This window comes from Mobula birostris, chromosome 12 (assembly GCF_030028105.1).
Source record: "Mobula birostris isolate sMobBir1 chromosome 12, sMobBir1.hap1, whole genome shotgun sequence".
NCBI classification, from domain to species: domain Eukaryota; kingdom Metazoa; phylum Chordata; class Chondrichthyes; order Myliobatiformes; family Myliobatidae; genus Mobula; species Mobula birostris.
This window is the reverse complement of record NC_092381.1, coordinates 60,091,852-60,111,708: the sequence shown is the minus strand read 5'-3', so window position 1 is coordinate 60,111,708 and position 19,857 is coordinate 60,091,852. Positions and strand designations below refer to the sequence as shown.

General features: G+C 42.9%; 1 protein-coding gene across 3 annotated transcripts in view; it reads left to right on the top strand.

Annotated features, from left to right (window-relative positions):
- The window catches only part of sgip1a (SH3GL interacting endocytic adaptor 1a), a 177,823-nt gene that overhangs the window by 133,432 nt on the left and 24,534 nt on the right, over positions 1–19,857 (top strand). For all 3 annotated transcript variants that reach the window (XM_072273874.1, XM_072273872.1, XM_072273873.1), the window contains 2 exons: positions 13,561–13,620; positions 16,603–16,714. In XM_072273874.1, the coding sequence (XP_072129975.1) occupies positions 13,561–13,620; positions 16,603–16,714 (172 nt within the window). The remainder of the gene's footprint in view (positions 1–13,560; positions 13,621–16,602; positions 16,715–19,857) is intronic.

Genomic DNA, 19,857 nt, shown 5'->3' with positions numbered 1-19,857 from the left:
TTTTTCCCTGGGAATTTCCAGCGCCTTCCATCTTTATTTCAATTTTCCACCATCTGCAGGATAGCTGGAGTGTTAAGTTTATTCACTTTGGACTGATGTGGGCATCGTTCATCAGTCCATGTCTCAATTCCCCATTCCACATATGGCACTCTGACTGACAAAGACCTATTGTGTGGAATGGTAAGAAATACGTCAGTACTGAACAGCTGGGCAGGGCATGCATGGCTACTTGCAAGTCCAATTCGTGTTGATGGAAGGGCTCAAGCAAGACTGTGTTGGAGGGTAGAATGATGGAGAGGAAGTGAACCTCAATGAGATGGCATCCTGAGAAACAATATATACTGTATGTTCCTGTACATTCTTCCTCCTGCTCCTTTTCCTCTTCATTAAAAGAGCTGCTATCTTCTCTGTCTTGTCCTGCCAAAAGTAACAGCTTTAAGAGAACCATTCTGTTTAAGGGTGCCTTCAGATCTCTTAAGGCACCTGAATCACTTCAGCATGGTGATAGCTTCCTCTCTGGGTCTTTTGGTTGCCAGGTTGTTTTGGTTGCTTAGCTTCATGGTCTTGCTGCACCGCAATGTTTATCAGCCAGGACTTAAGAGAATCTCTGAGAAGCCAGACCTTAAACCCGCTTAGAGATCTGACAAGATCCAGGAAATAGACTGACATAAGACAGAGAATTATGAAAGCACACTAGAAATACTCTGCAGTGAATGTTAAGGGAGCAAAATTCCTTCTTGTTGATGGTCAGTTCAGAATAACCTGGAGATACCTTGAGGACAGATGTGTGCAGTCAATGATACCTTGCAACTGTGGGAAGTCAGGCTCCAAACCTGAGGACACATGTATGCTCAGTGGTCACATTTGTTACAGAGTCAATGTGATGGCTGCTCTGGAGAACATCTTCAGTAACTCCCAATAGGATCCCTTAACAAAGAGGTTGAGGTTAGTATTTATCAATACAACTACTGGTAAAACACAAGTCTCAGGTTCAGTGTTCTGAAGATTTTGTTCCAATGCTCTACAAAGACTTAACCATCTAATACGCTATCCTGAGTATCATCAGACACTAGTGTTTAAATGGTTCAAAGTTCAAATTAAATTTATCATGAAAGTACATATATGATGTATGTACTTTTAAATGTCATGCTGAATCTCATATACAACCCTGAGATTCGTTTTCTTGTGGACATAATCAATAAATCCAATAACCGTAATAGAAGCAATGAAAGACCGCACCAACAGGGTGGGCAACCAATATGCAAAAGGCATAATAATAATAATAAATAAGCAAAGCAATATCGAGAACATGAGATGAAGTGTCCTTGAAAGTGAGTCCATAGGTTGTCCATTGATGAGACAAATGAAGACAAGTGAAGTTATCCCCTTAGGTTCCGGAGCCTGATGGTTGAGGGGTAATAACTGTTCATGCACCTGTTGGTGTGAGTCCTGAGGCTCCTGTACCTTCTACCTGACAGCAGAGGTGAGAAGACAGAATGGCCTGGGTGGTGGGACTTCCTGATGATGGATGCTGCTTTCCGGCAACAACACTCCGTGTAGATGTACTCAGTGGTAAGGAGGGCTTTACCCATGATGGACTGGTGATCCACTACTTTTTGTAGGATTTTCCATTCAAGGGCATCAGTGTTTCCATACCAGGCTGTCAATATACTCTCCACAACACATTTGTAGAAGTTTGTCAAAGTTTTAGATGTCATGCTGAATCTTTGCAAACTCCTAAGGAAGTAGAGGTGCTGCTGTGCTGTCTTTGTAATTGCACTTACGTGCTGGGCCAAGGACAAGTCCTCTGCTCAAGGAAATCAGTGTCTGACTGTAAATCCTGTTTCTCCTCCTGTAAGCCAGACCTCTTTTGTGATCCCTACACTTCGTACAATGGTAGGCAAGTGACACACATTCTGCTGGTTTCCATGGATTTTTTCTGTTGTCCGAAACTGTCCTTGAGTCTCATAATATTGTAGCATTGGTCACACATGCTTTTGTGGAAGTGCAGAACTGAAAAGTGCATTGAACAAGGGGACACTTTCAAGGTTTTGAGAAGTGATCAACAGAGTTTACAAATGAAGCTTACGTTCCAGTAAACTTTGCTCCCAAGTTTCACAATCTCCCTTTTGACAGAGTCACACAAAAACACAGCTGAGAGGCTGCAGTAATTTTGCCAGAATTATAATGCCAGTTAGCTTTTTGACCTACGTCCAACACCTCTGTGTCACCAATTTTCTCATTGGCAGGGCGAATCTGGACTCTATCTTTATCACACTTTATCAGTAAAAACTATGTTCAAATTTCTGAACCCACGCTCATGAGGAGATGTTATGCAAGGTCTGACTTTTTATGTAAAATATGGAAGTCAAGGCCCAGCTTGAAAATAACAGCACCTGATCAATTTAACGCAATCCCCACACCCACCTCTCTACCCTCGTTTTCAAAAATATCGGCGCACGGGGGTCAATATTTCCTCCCCGGAGTTTCCGAGGGCAATGATACAATAGTGATGTCTGCATTCACTTTGCTGTTGACACGTTGAGATCAAGATGAGGAGAATGTGATTTATAGCCAACAAACCGTCATGAAAGTGTACAACTCATTGAACAAGAATAATCTTCGTATTAGCCATTCTTTGAGTCCGTACAAAAGAGACATTAACATTTTGCTTGCTCCATTGCTTCATTGTACTTTACTGTGACCATTCCACATTCTTTTCTGTTCTGTCTGATTCATTCCAGTTGTAAAATGTCCCCTTCTGCAGTAATATAAATTTGGGTCATTCCCTCTTGTCTTTTCATCATCTACCACTAACAAGGATAACCCAGGGGTAGAAATCCATGTTAAAATCTACGGTAAATTAATTTTATACTTGCAAACTTCATGATATTATTTTTGAGAAATAGGATTGTATACTGTTTCTGATCATCAAACCCAGGTCACAATTGACATGTGTTAAGAGAGAATATAGCTCTTTCAATTCTAATCCACTGGTGTAATTTCTTCTTCAGTTCTCCAGAAAATCCTGTGGACCTTCTAAAAAGATTCATCAGTTAGTTGTACAAAGTTCAAAGGAAATTTATAATCAAAATACATACATGTCACCATATACAACCCTGAGATTAATTTCCTTGCTGGCATTCACAGTAAATACAAAGAAGCACAATATAATGAGGCAGCATGGTAGCGTAGTGGTTAGCGCAATGCTTTACAGTACAGATGCAGGTTCAATTCCTGATCCTGTCTGTAAGGAGTTTGTACATTTTGAATGTATAGGTGTCTTCAAGGTGCTCTGGTTTCCTCCCACGTTCCAAAGATGTACCGGTTGGTAGGTTAATTGGACATTATCCCGTGATTAAGCTAGGATTAAATTGGGCGAATGCTGAGCAGCGTGGCTTGAAAGGCTGGAAGAGCCTATTCCACACTATCCCAATAAATAAATAATCAATAAAAGACTGCACCCAATGAAACGGACAAACACCAATATGTAAAAGATAACCAACTTTGCAAATACAAAAAGAGAATAAATAAATAAATAAATAAATAAATGAGCAATTATTATCAAGAATATGAGATGAAGGGTCCTTGAGAGTGAGCTCATAGGTTGTGGAAACAGTTCAGAGATGGGGTGAGTGAACTTGAGTGAAATTATCTCCTCCAGTTCAAGATCCTGATGACTCATGAGTAATAACTTCCTGAACCTGGTAGTGTGAGTCTTAGGGCACCTGTACCTCGTTCCTGATAGCAGCAGTGAGCAGAGAGCATGGGCTGGATGGTGGGGTTCTTGATGATGGATGCTGCTTTCCTGCGACAGCACTCCATGCAGATGTGCTCAGTGGTGGAGAAGGCTTTATACTGGGCTGTATCCATTACTTTTTGTAAGCTTATCTGTTCAAGGGCATTGGTGTTTCCATACCAGCTGTGTCGCTACTAGTCAATATACTCACCACCACACATCTTTAGAAGTTTGACTAAGTTTTAGGTGTCATACTGAATCTATGCAAGTTTCTGAGAAAGTAGAGGTGCTGCCGTGCTTTCCTTGTAATGGCACTTACATGCTGGACCCAGGACAGAATCTCTCAAATGATTACACCAAAGAATTTAAAGGTTCTGACCCACTCCACCTCTGATCCCCAATGAGAACTGGCTCACAGACCTGCGGTTTACTCTTCCTGCAGTCAATAATCAGCTCCTTGGTCTTGATGACATTGAGTGAGAGGTTGTTGTTGTGGTACCACTCAGCCAGATTTTCAATCTTCTGCCTATACGCTGATTCATCACCTCTTTGTTTCGGCCAATGACAGTGGTGTCATCAGCAAACGTAAATATGGCATATGCTACTTCTTCCTGCCCTCCCTCCACCTTCTTACTCTGACTTCATCCCTTCCTTTCCTATCCTAATGAAGGGTCTCGGCCCGAAACGTCAACTGTTTACTCTTTTCCATAGAAGTTGCCTGGCCCTACTGAGTTCCTCCAGAATTTTGTGTGTGTTTCTTTGGATCTGCAGCATCTGCAGATTTTCTCTTGTTTGTGGCTCTACTACTACACTGCAAAGTCTCTTCAAGGGATGCCAACCCTGAAGAAGTTTAAATCTTCCCTTCCATAGGAGTTCAGTGATAGTCCCTCTCACTGCTCCCCCTCTGTGATCTCTGCAGCCCTTCGACTCTTCGATCATGTGGTCATCCAGACCCACTACTACAGCCACGTATCCTTCCTGGGAACATGTCTTCTCCACCCTCTTGTGCCACATGGCTTCCAGATCTGGTTCAGGCTTTTCGATTTGGACCCTCTGAGGACCCTAGGTACTCACATTCAATTGGCTAGTTCTCCCACCAAGTACTACATGCCAAGCTTTCTGCCATGAGGACGTACCTGCGCTCTCTGTCCCAGTCATTGATTCTCCCTCTGCCGTTTGCAATAGACCTGTCTGATACTGTATCATCTGCTGGATCCATACTTTCAGTTCTTCACCTTTTTCATGTCCAGCAAGGATCAGAAGATCGCCCATCTGAAGATTGCAGAAGCGACCATCTCCAACGCCGGCAGCCAAGGACGTCCCTAGACCACGGTCCCTGCAGCTGACCTCGTTACCATCAAGTGCCCCCAGATTACGAATTTCTCCAAATCAATCCCCACCCCGACAGCTCTGGACACCTCTATACTGGTGACTCTAACATCGCCAACACTGGTTCCAAAGATCCCGAGCAGATTTAGAACCCTGATTCCACCGCCATCAATGCAGGTTCCAACAACCCTGGTAACCTTCAACCTGCTGGTTGCTCAGCCGCTAACTCCAACTCCAGCCTGGACCGACAGCACCTCCAGGTCGAGCCTTTACACTGCTGTTTAAACACTAGTCTCCCTTTACCTCACCACCATCCTGCTCTCTCAGAGCTTCCATCTTCTTCCCACTCCATCTATCCTGAACACCCCAACCCTCAGACAATACCAGCCCTCTTCTTCCTCCCGTCTGAGCCCAGCTTCCATCCATGCTGGGTCTTCACTGTTCCCACTGACTTTCCCCTCTCTGAGACAGACTGTTCTGTCCTCAGTAAGGGCCGCACCTTTGTCACCCTGTGCCCGCCATGATGCTGAGCCCTTCTTCCTGCTCTGGTCTTCTGCCTGCTCTGAATCTTTTTATTGCTAATGAGACATCAACTATCTCAACTTTACCAGTGCTCTCTCCAATTCTAACCTCACTCCTTCTAAACGCACTGTTCTCCACTCTCTCTGCATCAATCCTAACCTCACCTGCGTATAAGGAGGGTTCTATAGTCATCTGACCACTAGTCTTGGACACCTTCTCTTACTTATCCTCGAACAGGACCAGGCCATTAACTCCCACGACATCACCAACCTCATAAACTGGAGTTTTCCCATCCACTGCCACCAACCTCACAGTTCCCTCACATCTCCCACTTCTACCTCCTACCCAAGATCCATAAACCTGCCTGTCCAAGGTAGACCCACTGTTTCTGCTCTTTCCTGCCTCACTGAACATATACCTGCATACCACGACTCTGTTTTATTCCCCTAGTTCTGTCCCTTCCTACCTACATCTGCAATACTTCACACACGCTTGATCTTTTCAATTATTCAAATTCTCTACCCTAATCATCTTATTTTCACTATGAATGTCCAGTGCCTGTACACCCCCAACTCCCATCAGGAGGGCCTTAAAGCTCTCCACTTCTTTATGGACAACAGATCCAACCAGTTCCCCTCCACCACAACTCTCTTCCTTCTGGTGGAACAGGTCCTCATTCTCAATAATTTCTCCTTCAGCTCCTCCCACTTCCACTAAACCAAAGGTGTAGCCATGGGCTCTCACATGGGTCCCAGCTATGCTTGCCTTTTTGTCGGCTACGTGGAACAGTCCCTGGTCCAAGCCTACACCGGTATCTCTCCCAAAATCTTCCTTCACTACATCGATGACCGCATTGGTGCTGCTTCCTGCACCCATGCTGAACTCGTCAACTTCATCAACTTTGCCTCCAACTTCTACTCTGCCCTCAGAATTACTTGGTCCATTTCCTAAACCTCCCTCCTATTTCTCAATCTCTCTTCTCCAATCTCTGGAGACAGTCTATCTACTGATATCTTTTATAAACCCACTTATTCTTATAGGCACCTGGACCATAACTCTGCTCACCCAGTCTCATGTAAAAATGCCAACCCCTTTTCTTTGTTCCTCCGTCTCCGCTGCATCTGCTCAGAGGATGAGACTTTTCATTCGAGAACAAATGAGATGTCCTCCTTCTTCAAAGAAGGGGCCTTTCCTTCCTCCACCATCAACGCTGCCCTCACCCACATCTCTTCCATTTTGTGCATGTCTGCCATCACCCGATCCTCCCACCACCCTGCCAGGGATAAAGTTCCTTGTCCTAAACTACCACCCCACCAGCCTCCGTAACTTCTGCCATCTCCAATGGGATCCTACCATCATGCACATCTTTCCTTCCCCTACATTTTACGCAGAGATCACTCCCTACGCAGCTCTCTTGTCCATTTGTCCCTCCCCACTGATCTCCCTCCTGCACTTATCCTTGCAAGCAGAACAAGTGCTACACCTGCCCCTACACCTCCTCCCTCACTACCATTCAGGGCCCTAAACAGTTCTTCCAGCTGAGTTGACAGTTCACCTGTGAGTCAGTTGGGGTTACCTACCAATTTCGGTGCTCCCGGTGTGGCCTCCTGTATATCAGTGAGACCCAGCGTAAAATAGGAGACCAGTTCTATGAGTACCTACGTTGTATCTGCCGGATAAAGCAAGATCTCCCCGTCTCCACCAATTTCAATTCCACTTCTCATTCCTATTCTGACATGTTGATCCATGGCTTCCTCTACTGCCGTGATCAGACCACACTCAGGTTGGAGCGGCAACTCCTTATTTTCTATCTGGATAGCCTCCAACCTAATTGCATGAATAACTCTCCCCCAATTCCTGTTTCCCTCTTTCACCTTATCTCCTTACGTGCCCATCACCTCCCTCTGGTGCTCCTCCTCCTTCCCTTTCTTCCATGGTTTTCTATCCTTTCCTATCAGATTCCCCCTTCTCCAGCCCTGTATCTCTTTCACCAATCAACTTCCCAGCTCTTTATTTCACCCCCTCCCCCCTCCCGTCCTGGTTTCACCCATCACCTACCACCTTGTAGTTCCCCTCCTCCCACCTTCTTACTCAGATTTCTCCTCTTCCTTTCCAGCCCTGAGGAAGAGTCTCCTCTTGAAACGCCGACTGTTTACTCTTTTCCATAGATGTCCCCTAGCCTTCTGAGTTCCTCCAGCATTTTGTGTGTGTTGCTTAGGAGTTAATGGGAGGTAGTCACCCCTAGGTTGCAGGAGGCAGATAAGTGGGTCAGGAGAGGGAAGGGAAATGAGCAGCCAGTACGGAGTACCCCAGTGTCCAATCCTTCATTAGTGAGTATACTGTTTTGGATACTGTTGAGGGAGGCGTCATGCCTGGCCTGCCGAGTTGCTCCAGCATTTTGTGCGTGTTGCTTGGATCTGCAACATGTGAGGATTTTCTCATGTTTGTGATAAACATGGCATTGGAGCTGAGCTTAGCTTTACCGTCATAAATATAACGTGAGTAGAGCAGGGCGCTAAGCATGCAGCTTTGTGGTGCACCTGTGATTGTGGAGGAGACGTCATTGCCAATCTGAACTGACTGGGGTCTGCAAATGAGGACGTCAATGATCCTTTTACACAAGGAAATACTGAGGCCTGGGTCTTGAAGCTTATTGATCTGTTTACAGAAGATGATAGTATTGAATGCCAAGCTGTAGTCAATGAAAGGCAACCTTATGTATGCATCTTCGCTGTCCAGATGTTCCATGATTGAGCAAACAACAGATGAAATGACATCTGCTGTTGACCTTTGGTGATGGTAGTCACTCCTCAGGCAGAATTCGATATTTTTCATCACCTACCTCTCAAGCACTCCATCACAGTGGGTGTAAGTGCTACTGGATGACAGTCATCGAGGCAGGTAACCACATTCTTCTTAGGTACCCCTATAATTGAAACCTGTTTGAAGCAGGTGGGTACCACAGACTGCTGAAGCAAGAGGTTAAAGATATCAGGCAGTTGATCATCGCAGGTCTTTAGTATTTAGCCAGGTACCTCAACAGGGTGGGTATGTGGCCAAGTGGTTAAGGCATTGGACTAGCGACCTGAAGGTCGTGAGTTCGAGCCCCAGTCGAGGCAACGTGTCGTGTCCTTGAGCAAGGCACTTAATCACACATTGCTCGGCGACGACACTGGTGCCAAGATGTATGGGTCCTAATGCCCTTCCCTTGGACAACATTGGTGTCGTGGAGAGGGGAGACTTGCAGCATGGGCAACTGCTGGTCTTCCATACAACCTTGCCCAGGCCTGTGCCCTGGAGAGCGAAGACTTTCCAGGTGCAGATCCATGGTCTCGCAAGACTAACGGATGCCTTTATTTTACCCCAACAGGGCCAGATGAAAGGTTCACTCTCCTGAAGGACGCACTCACGTCAGCCTCACAGACTGAAATCATAGCGTCATTGGGGCTGTGGGTGTTCAGGAAGGTTCCCCCATGTTCTGATGGCCAAAGAGAGCATAAAAGGCATTGAGCTCAGCTGGGAGCAAAACCTATGTCAGCTGGTTTCACTTTGTAGAAAGTGATAATACTCAAGCCCTGCCACGGCTGTCGAGCATGTTTCAGTGATTCAAGTTAGGGCACCACAGTAGCCTACCAGCTAGCATGACACTATTACAGCTCAGGGCAGCAGAGTTCAGAGTTCAATTCCAATGTCATCTGTAAGGAGTCTGTACGTCCTCCCCGTGGAAAGCATGGGTTTTCTCTGGATGCTCTGGTTTTCTCTCACAGTCCAAAGACGTACCGGTTAGTAGGTTAATTGGCCATTGTAAATTGACCTGTGATGAGGCTAGGGTTAGTCAGGGTGGTGGAGCTCTAAGGGCCAGAAGATCCTATTGCACGCTGAATCTCAGTAAATAAATAATAGCTTGGTCCAGAATTGTCACTTCACATGTGATACAGCTTTCCGGAGGTCGTACCAGAGCCTTTCGTATCTTACTGGGACACCAGACCTGAACAGCACTGATCTGGCCTTTAGCAGCTTGTGGATCTCATGGTTCATCCATGACTTCAGGTTAGAGAAGAACTGGAATGATTTTGTGGGGATGCACTCATCTAGAACTGCTTTTATAAAGTTGTGACAAACGTGCAGTCAAATCTGTCTCTTTCATGGGTCATAATTGAACAAAAATATGTATCAGAGTAGGAGAATAAATTACATGAGATATTTTTAGACTGATTTCACAGAATTAAAAGTAAACAGAATTGCCTGCAGCCCGCTTGACCAGTAACTGATGTAGAGTGGGTTTAAAGTTCCAGGCAATGTTGTTCTCTCTGTTAAAGTCAGTGCAGCATAATATTGGATGGACAAAGAAATATGCAATGCACGTGATCCCATCAGCTTTCTAGTGGTTAATTTGGTGAGAATTGCCCTTGTAGTCAAGAGTATGCAATGGAGTAGAAAATAGGGTTAATTAGAATAGCAGTTAGGTTAAGTTCTTTAAATTATCTGCACTGAGTCAAATTGGAGCATCAAGATTCTATTCACAGTTACATGACCATCAGGGATAAGAGCAGAATTACACCATTTAGCACATCGAGTCTGTTCTACCATTCCATTTTGGCTGATTAATTATCCCTCTCAACCCCTTCTTCTGCCTTCTCCCTGTAACCTTGATACTCTGATTAATCAAGAAATTCTGCTTCAAATATACCTAATGACTTGGCCTCCACAACTGTTTGTAGTAATGAATTCCACAAACTCACTACCGTCTGGCGAAAGAAATTAGAAACTCTGTTCTAAATGGATGTCTCTCTATTCTGAGACTAAGCCCTCTGGTTCTAGACTCGCCCACTCTTGGAAACATTTTCTCCACATCTACTCTAGCTAGGCCTTTCAATATTTGATAGGTTTCATTGAGATTTCCACCCCCCCCCCATTCTTTTAAACTCCAATGAGTATAGCCCCAGAGCCATCAAACACTCCTCGTATATTAATCCTTTGATTTCTGGAATCATCTTCCTGAATCTCCTCTGACCCTCTCTAATGCCAGCACAGATTTTCTTAGATAATGAGCCCAAAACTGCTTACCATTCCACAACTGCAGTCTGACCAATGCCTTGCTTTTATATTCTAGTCCTCTGAAAATGAATGCTACCATTGTGTTTGCCTTTCTTACCAATAACTCAACCTGCAAGATAACTTTTACGGACTCCTGCATGGTGGCACCAAAGTCCCTTTGTACCTCTGAATTCTGAATTTTCTCCCCATTTAGAAAACAGTCTTTGCCTTTATTCCTTTTACCAATGTGTGTAGCCATTTACTTCCCTACACTATATTCCATCTGACACTTCCTTGCCCATTCTCCCAATCTGTCTTTGTACGTCCGCAGACTCCCTGCTTCCTCTGCACTACCTATACCTCCACCTATCTTCATATCATCTGCAAACTTGGCCACAAAGCCATCAATTCCATCATCCAAGTCATTGAAATATAACATGAGAAAAACAGTCCCAACCCCAACCCCTGCAGAACACCACAACTCACTGACAACCAGCTAGAAAAGGTCAACTTTATTATTCCCTCTTTTGCCTCTTTCCAGTCAGCCAACCTTCTATCCATGCTAGTAACTTTCCTATAATACCACGGGCTATTATCTTGTTAAGCAGCTTCATGTGCAACACTTTTTCATTTCTGAAAATCAAAATATACAGCATCCACTGACTCTTCTTTGTCTATCCTGCTTTGTTGCTTCTTCAAAGAATTCCAACGGATTTCCCAAGCAATACTTCCCCTTAAGAAAGCCATGCTGACTTTGGCCTAGGTTATTAGAAGCCTCTATGTACTCCGAAACTTCTTATTTAACAACGGACTCCAACATCTTTCCAACCCACTAAAGTCAGGTTAACTGGCCTATAATTTCTTTTCTTCTGCCTCCCTCCCTCCATAAAAAGTGGGGTGACATTTGCAATTTTCTAGTCCTCTGGAACCATTCCAGAATTTAGCGATTCTTGAAAGATCATTACTAATGCCTCCACAATCTCTTCAGCCACCACCTTCAGAACCCTGGAGTGTAGTCCATCTGGTCCAGGTGACTTATCTACCTTCACATCTTTCAGCTTCCCAAACACCTTCTCCTTAATAATAGCAACCACACTCACTTCTTCCCCCTGACACTCTAGAATTTCTGGCATACTGCTAGTGTCGTCCACAGTGAAGACTGATACAAAATACTAATTAAGTTCATCTGCCATTTCTTTTCCCCCATTTTTACCTCTCCAGCATCATTTTCCAGCGGTCTGACATCCACTTTTGCCTCTCTTTTACTCTTTATATATCTGAAAATACTTTTAGTATCTTCTTTTATGTTATTGTCTAGCTTACCTTCATATTTCATCTTTTCTCTCCTTATGGCTTTTTAATTGCCTTCTGTTGATTTTAAAAGCTTCCCAATCCACTAGATTCCAACTATTTTTTGCTATATTATATGACCTCTCTTTTGCTTTTATGCTGTCTTTGACTTTCTCAATCCTGAAGAAAGGTCTTGGCCTGAAACATCGATAGTTCACTCTTTTTCATAGATACTGCCTGACCTGCTGAGTGCTTCCAGCATTCTATGTGTTTTACTTTGGATTTCTGGCATCTGCAGACTTTCTTGTGCTTTTGACTTCCCTTGTCAGGCACGGTTGCCCTATCCTCCTTTTAGAGTACTTCCTCATCTTTCCGATGTCTCTTCCTGCACCTTCCAATTTGCTCGCAGAAATTCCAGCCATTGCTGTCCTGCCGTTATCCCTGCTAGTGTCCCCTTCCAATCATCTTTGGTTAGATCCTCTCTCATGCCTCTGTAATTCCTTCTACTCCACTGTAATACTGATACGTCTGATGTTAGCTTTTCCCTCTCAAGCTGCAGGGTGAAGTTGCTCATATTATAATCACTGTCTCCTAAGGGTTCCTTTACTTTAAGCTCCCTAATCAAATCAAGCTCAGAATCAGAATCAGGCTTATCATCACCAGCTTGTGACGTGAAATTTGTTTAAGCTGATTACATATCTCACAATCCAGAATTGTCTTTCCCTTATTACACTCAACTACAAGCCACTCTAAAAAGCCATCTCATAGCCACTCTACAAATTCCATCCCTTGGGATCCAGCACAAACCTGATTTTCCCAATGCACTTGCCTATTGAAATCCCCTACATACCAGTAACAAACTGGTCAAATCTGTAACCACAATAATGATTTTGTATTATTTTATAATATTTAACTTGAGATACTCTAAATATCATCATTATCACACCTTAGTTAGTTTCATTTGTATTATTTATCAAATACTTATTACATACTTAGCATTGTAACACTTTTCCAGGATCACCTCAAGTTTCTTAAGGGATTTAAGTAATGGAAATATTATATATTTTATAATTACAATGATTTATCAAAAAGTTTATCTACAATAAAAAGTAACAAAGCCTGAAATACATTATTTAATCCAATAAGTATTAAGAACTAAGAAAATCTTCAAAAATATTGTAACGTAGTATCTTTTGAATCTGAAAAGACTTAAAATTTTGTGAAAGCATATATTTAAGTGGAAAGGTTTGATATTCTGCACACTTTCTCACTGATCAAGCAAACTATAACATTAGGCAATCACAAAATATTCACCATCATTACCTAGGTTAAGGAACTCCTTACAGCCTGTTTTGCAGATTATAGGTTTCCAATAGTAAAGGCAGTCCAAATGACCAAAATAAGCCTATGGTGACTCTTAGAACAGAATTGAGCTGAGATACTCACAAAGAAATTAATGACGATCTTATCAATGCAATAATTTTTTAGACTCTCTCCTCCTTGTGCAATGATGGTGCTTTGATTGCCCCATTCTGGTTTCTCCATACGTTAAGAGTAACGGACTTTCTGTGTGACTCACCCTGTGCCCTTCTCTCTCCCTTGCCTTCAATCCTCCCCTCCCACTTCATCTCCTAACCACTCAGAGAATGATCAACCCTCCTTGGTATGGTTTGATAGAGGAAAGTTTTATTTGACTTTTGATGGTAAGTAATGTACAATTTTTGTAAATTTGCATTTCCCCTTTTTCTGGGCAAGCGGCGTACCTGTTCCTGTACATTGACCATTCTTGAGTGTCATTCGTAAACTAATCACCCTTTCATTTCTGCTAACAGTGCTTAATCATGACTATTCTTTCATGCGTTGTATTGAATGCCTGGAATTTTCAATATTCTTCTGTGAAATACTTAAACATATTCAACAAATAAATCATGATAAAAGTTAATTATATAATTGTTCTGCCAATACTTATATCAATAGGACTGGTAGACTAGATTGCCTGTTCTAAAGCTTATATCCATCTGGCTGTACATAAACTTAATTAATATTTACAAATATATTTCCCTTTCTTTTCATCTCTAGTTATTAGTTAATATATTATTATTGAAATTAACCTGATTCAGCCCAGAGATGATGTCATTTCATAATAGGCTAATTTTTTAACTAACCTGGAGCCTCAGCAACCAGAAGTGTCAGGAAACTGTAAGTGTGCTCATGAAAGACAGTAAAGCAACAGGTTCACTCCATGGTTTTCTAATATGCACAGCAGACAGATCTCACAAAACTGTCTGTGTATATTGGAGAATGTTTCAGGGTCAATATTACACTAATTCAGGGGTTCCAAACCTTTACCATGCCATTGACCAATACGCTTTAGCAAAGGGTTCCGTGGGCCCCAGGTTGGGAACCCCTGCTCTAATTGTATTTTTTAACCATGGAATTTTATGCAAGGATTATTTAAGATCTACTGTGTCTTATTTTACCTTGCTTTCTCCCATCCCATTGAATCTGAGACCAAGAGGAATTCTGTTGTCAATACCTCACAGTGAGATCTCTTGTTTTTGGATGGGCAGTAATGATCAGGAAAAATAATCTCAGCAAAGTTATTTTATGGAAATCCTTCCTTCACTCTCTGCTCTGTCCGAGATTAGACAACTCAGCACAGGTTATAAAAATTGGGCCTTCATTGTGATGGTTAATGTAATTCAGTATTTTACTGGTCAACTACCAGCATGGCTCATAAAACAATTCTTATTTTGCTCAGAGTATCCATTCCATTTTTCAGACTTCTTTTCCCTTCAATGTCAGATAAAATATTTGTCTGGTCAACACATATAATTTTATGATACTTCCTGCTGGATTTTAATTTTGATTAATGGAGGAAAAGCAACAAGTTGTAATTATCATGGAAAGAATTGTAATTAGATAATTTATAGATTGTTTCCCTAAATGGAATTTTCTTTATAAAATTATGAAATGTTTAAATATAGAATATATGTGGTAAAATAAATGCATGAAATAAACAAAATTTTGAAGACCTACAAATGAATATTCTGGAAGCTAATACATTAAAATGCAAAATTTTAAATTTCATGATAATTTACTTCATTTTAGGTTACCATCTGTCCAGTAAAATCAAAACTGACCTAATTATTAAATGAAAAAAAGCATTGTATGTCTTATGTACTTAAAACTCTATTGTATTCATATGCTAACAGAAAAAATGGAAATTATAATGAGCTAATCAAGAAATATTGTATAGCATGAATGTTCTAGTAGACATAATCTTAGTGATGCCAGGAGTTCTGTCTGGAGAGTTTGTAACATTAACCTGTGCAAGGGATCTAAGAAATCATATGAGAAAAATAATAATTCTAAACTAGAAATGTAATGTGTCTGTAGATGTCTGGAAGCCATGTCTAAAATGTGTAGTTATTTTTCTTCTGTGATCATTAAAGATTGTGACTGCCGTGAGGGTGCCTTTTGAACACCAGCACCTTTCCATCAGTTTGACAGCAATTTATTAGCTCTGAGTTTATAAAATCATCATGAGCAAGTACTCAACCTCAGGAGTTGTCACACCAAAGTTCTCATCCGAAACAGGCAAATGCACACTATAAAACTGGATTTCTTCAATTTAGAGTTACCTTTCTCCAGTGTGTTAGGACTTCTAAGAAGGGTGAGTTTCCACTGGGAAAAGGCCATTGAAAATAAAACAGTTATCCCAGTTTTCAGATACAAGCAGCTTCAGTCAAATCCTCCATCAGTTAGCTCAGTCAGTCCTTCATACTCCAAACTCCACATCCCTCTTCTACCTCCCTTATTTCACTCTTCCATTCCTAAGCTTTTGGAGTTCCAGAATGTGTTTCTAAGATTAGAAATTGAACAATCTTTATTAGCTCTCTTAGTAGATAATTGCTTGACATAGAAGCCAGCCATAGGTTCAAGATTTTTGTTTTTGATCTGTTCTGTGTAAGCTAATCATCTGGACCAGTAAGGGTGCTACATTTAGTTACAGTCGTCTTAGAGTTCAGGAAGGGAAAACTCCTTAGGGGTATCCAGAGACTCCGAAGGAAGTGAATACAAGCATAAGAATGGGTGAAAATGGATTGATATGTATTATATGCAGGCTCACAGATCCTGAGTTACAACTGTCATTAGACACCAGGTATTAGATGATATACCTCAACTTTATCCACTGTGAATCAGTGCGTTTATGAAAGTGAAGCAAGAAAGTAAAGGTTCATTTTTTGTATGAAATTTTCTCTTATTCAATGACATCATCAAAGGGTTTGTTCAAGATGCCTGAGGAGATTTGTCCAAATCTGTAGATGGGAAATCATAACAAAAATTAACTTTAAAAATACTAGTGGGAACTCATACCTGGAATTTACTCTAGTTTATGTTTAGAAAGTTTTAAAACCATTTGCTTACATCTCAAGATTTTTAAGGTTTTACAGAAGGAGTATTCAAAGGAATAATTCACTTTCTTTTTCATATATCTTCACTAATTTTCTGTTTGCTTTTTTTTAAACCACCTGCATGATTAAAGCTACATCAAATTTTTTCACCTGTGTGTTGCTCTTCTGTTGTTGCTCTGTTTAAGTTCTACTGCGCAATACAAGTGGATTGTTGTTGAAATGAACTAAGTGAAACCAAAGAGTTAAATGTATTGACATACATTGCAGGTGCTTCCCGAGGGCCCAGTCCTTTGACCATGGGTGCACAGGATACACTTCCGGTTGCTGCAGCCTTCACAGAAACTGTCAATGCATACTTCAAAGGAGCAGATCCAAGCAAGTGAGTAAGCAGTTCAAGACTAACTTATACAGTAAGGTCAGTAATCAACCTTCAGTTAAAGCATCAAATGTCATATGTACAAAATATATGCTCAATTATCTGATTTCAGTCAATTCAATAGTAAACATTTTCTAAACAGTTTTAGTACTCCTGAAAGAAGAGGTGCAGTCGACGTTTCAGGCCAAGACCCTTCGTCAGGACTAACTGAAGGAAGAGTGAGTAAGGGATTTGAAAGTTGGAGGGGGAGGGGGAGATCCAAAATGATAGGAGAAGACAGGAGGGGGAGGGATGGAGCCAAGAGCTGGACAGGTGATAGGCAAAAGGGGATACGAGAGGATCATGGGACAGGAGGTCCGGGAAGAAAGACAAGGCGGGGGGGGGGGACCCAGAGGATGGGGAAGAGGTATATTCAGAGGGACAGAGGGAGAAAAAGGAGAGTGAGAGAAAGAATGTGTGCATAAAAATAAGTAACAGATGGGGTAGGAGGGGGAGGTGGGGCCTTAGCGGAAGTTCATGCCATCAGGTTGGAGGCTACCCAGACGGAATATAAGGTGTTGTTCCGCCAACCTGAGTGTGGCTTCATCTCTACAGTAGAGGAGGCCGTGGATAGACATGTCAGAATGGGAATGGGATGTGGAATTAAAATGTGTGACCACTGGGAGATCCTGCTTTCTCTGGCGGACAGAGCGTAGATGTTCAGCAAAGCGGTCTCCCAGTCTGCGTCGGGTCTCGCCAATATATAAAAGGCCACATCGGGAGCACCGGACGCAGTATATCACCCCAGTCGACTCACAGGTGAAGTGTTGCCTCACCTGGAAGGACTGTTTGGGGCCCTGAATGGTGGTAAGGGAGGAAGTGTAAGGGCATGTGTAGCACTTGTTCCGCTTACACAGATAAGTGCCAGGAGGGAGATCAGTGGGGAGGGATGGGGGGGACGAATGGACAAGGGAGTTGTGTAGGGAGCGATCCCTGCGGAATGCAGAGAGGTGGGGGGAGGGAAAGATGTGCTTAGTGGTGGGATCCTGTTGGAGGTGGCAGAAGTTACAGAGAATAATATGTTGGACCCGGAGGCTGGTGGGGTGGTAGGTGAGGACCAGGGGAACCCTATTCCTAGTGGGGTGGCGGGAGGATGGAGTGAGAGCAGATGTACGTGAAATGGGGGAGATGCGTTTAAGAGCAGAATAGGATCCCACCACTAAGCACATCTTTCCCTCCTCCCACCTCTCTGCATTCCGCAGGGATCGCTCCCTACACAACTCCCTTGTCCATTCGTCCCCCCCATCCCTCCCCACTGATCTCCCTCCTGGCACTTATCCGTGTAACGGAACAAGTGCTACACATGCCCTTACACTTCCTCCCTTACCACCATTCAGGGCCCCAAACAGTCCTTCCAGGTGAGGCAACACTTCACCTGTGAGTCGACTGGGGTGATATACTGCATCCGGTGCTCCCGATGTGGCCTTTTATATATTGGCGAGACCCGACGCAGACTGGGAGACCGCTTTGCTGAACGTCTACGCTCTGTCCGCCAGAGAAAGCAGGATCTCCCAGTGGCCACACATTTTAATTCCACATCCCATTCCCATTCTGACATGTCTATCCACGGCCTCCTCTACTGTAAAGATGAAGCCACACTCAGGTTGGAGGAACAACGTCTGGGTAGCCTCCAACCTGATGGCATGAACATCGACTTCTCTAACTTCTGCTAAGGCCCCACCTCCCCCTTGTACCCCATCTGTTACTTATTTTTATGCACACATTCTTTCTCTCACCCTCCTTTTTCTCCCTCTGTCCCTCTGAATATACCTCTTGCCCGTTCTCTGGGACCCCCCCGCTTGTCTTTCTTCCCGGACCTCCTGTCCCATGATCCTCTTGTATCCCCTTTTGCCTATCACCTGTCCAGCTCTTGGCTCTATCCCTCCCCCTCCTGTCTTCTCCTATCATTTTGGATCTCCCCCTCCCCCTCCAACTTTCAAATTCCTTACTCACTCTTCCTTCAGTTAGTCCTGACGAAGGGTCTCGGCCTGAAACGTCAACTGCACCTCTTCCTAGAGATGCTGCCTGGCCTGCTGCGTTCACCAGCAACTTTGATGTGTGTTGCTTGAATTTCCAGCATCTGCAGAATTCCTGTTGTTTTTTTTTAGTACTCCTGAATGCCGGGGGGGGGGGGGCGCGGGTGATAAATGTCAGCAAAGACAAACCCTTCCAATTGACCAACAATAACCTCTGCAGGTTAGTCAGAGTGATAGGCAGAAATCAGCTATGATGCCAATCAAGTTAGGGTATCCTGTTGATACTCAATCTACTTTTAGTTGTCAGTAATAGCTATATAGGCAATAATGTCTGAGAGCAACCTTTGCTGATTAATATTAATTGTTCTGGTTGAGTATCCTCCCTCAGGGTGGAAAACCTGCGAGGACACTGCGAACGGTCGATTTTAATTGACATAATATCTAAATCTGATTGATCTTATTAAAGATCTTGATAATCTTTGACTGAATGATGCACAAGAGTTATCGTCAACAAAATTAAAAGAATGTACAATATTAAAAGGCCGCCAACATGTTTGCTGACCTTGCTAATATGTAAAAGGAGATGAATTTGCATTTGTTGACAGCGTTTGTAAACATTCTGGAACACATCCCATCCTGCTTCATGGAGCAGAATCAGAAGTGGAAGATGGTGTTAGAAGAATCTCCCAGTGACAAAGAGCTGCTTCCCAAATCACAATGTGGATTCTGTCCATCTACAGGCACTGTTGACTTGATCCTCACAATGTCATCAATCCAGGAGAAATGCAGGGAGCATTACCAACAGATCCACTAATTTCAGTGCATACTTATTGTTCCACACGTTCACACTCAGTGGAGCGCCCCAGCTACTAGCTTCCTGCCGGAGTGAAACTGATCTGCTTAACCATTCAGTCCTCATCACCTGCACCCCAGAACCAGCAGATAAACCACAGCATGATTCTTGCATTTGCTCATGTTCAGAACATCATTGATTCCCCCACTAATACACACGAGAAGATTCCTTTACACTGAATACCATAAAAGAAAGGTTCAATACCATTTTGAAAATAAAGGTTCATAGTGAGACCTGGAAGATGTGGTTCACCTTCTGCACTTCTAGAGCTACCTTTC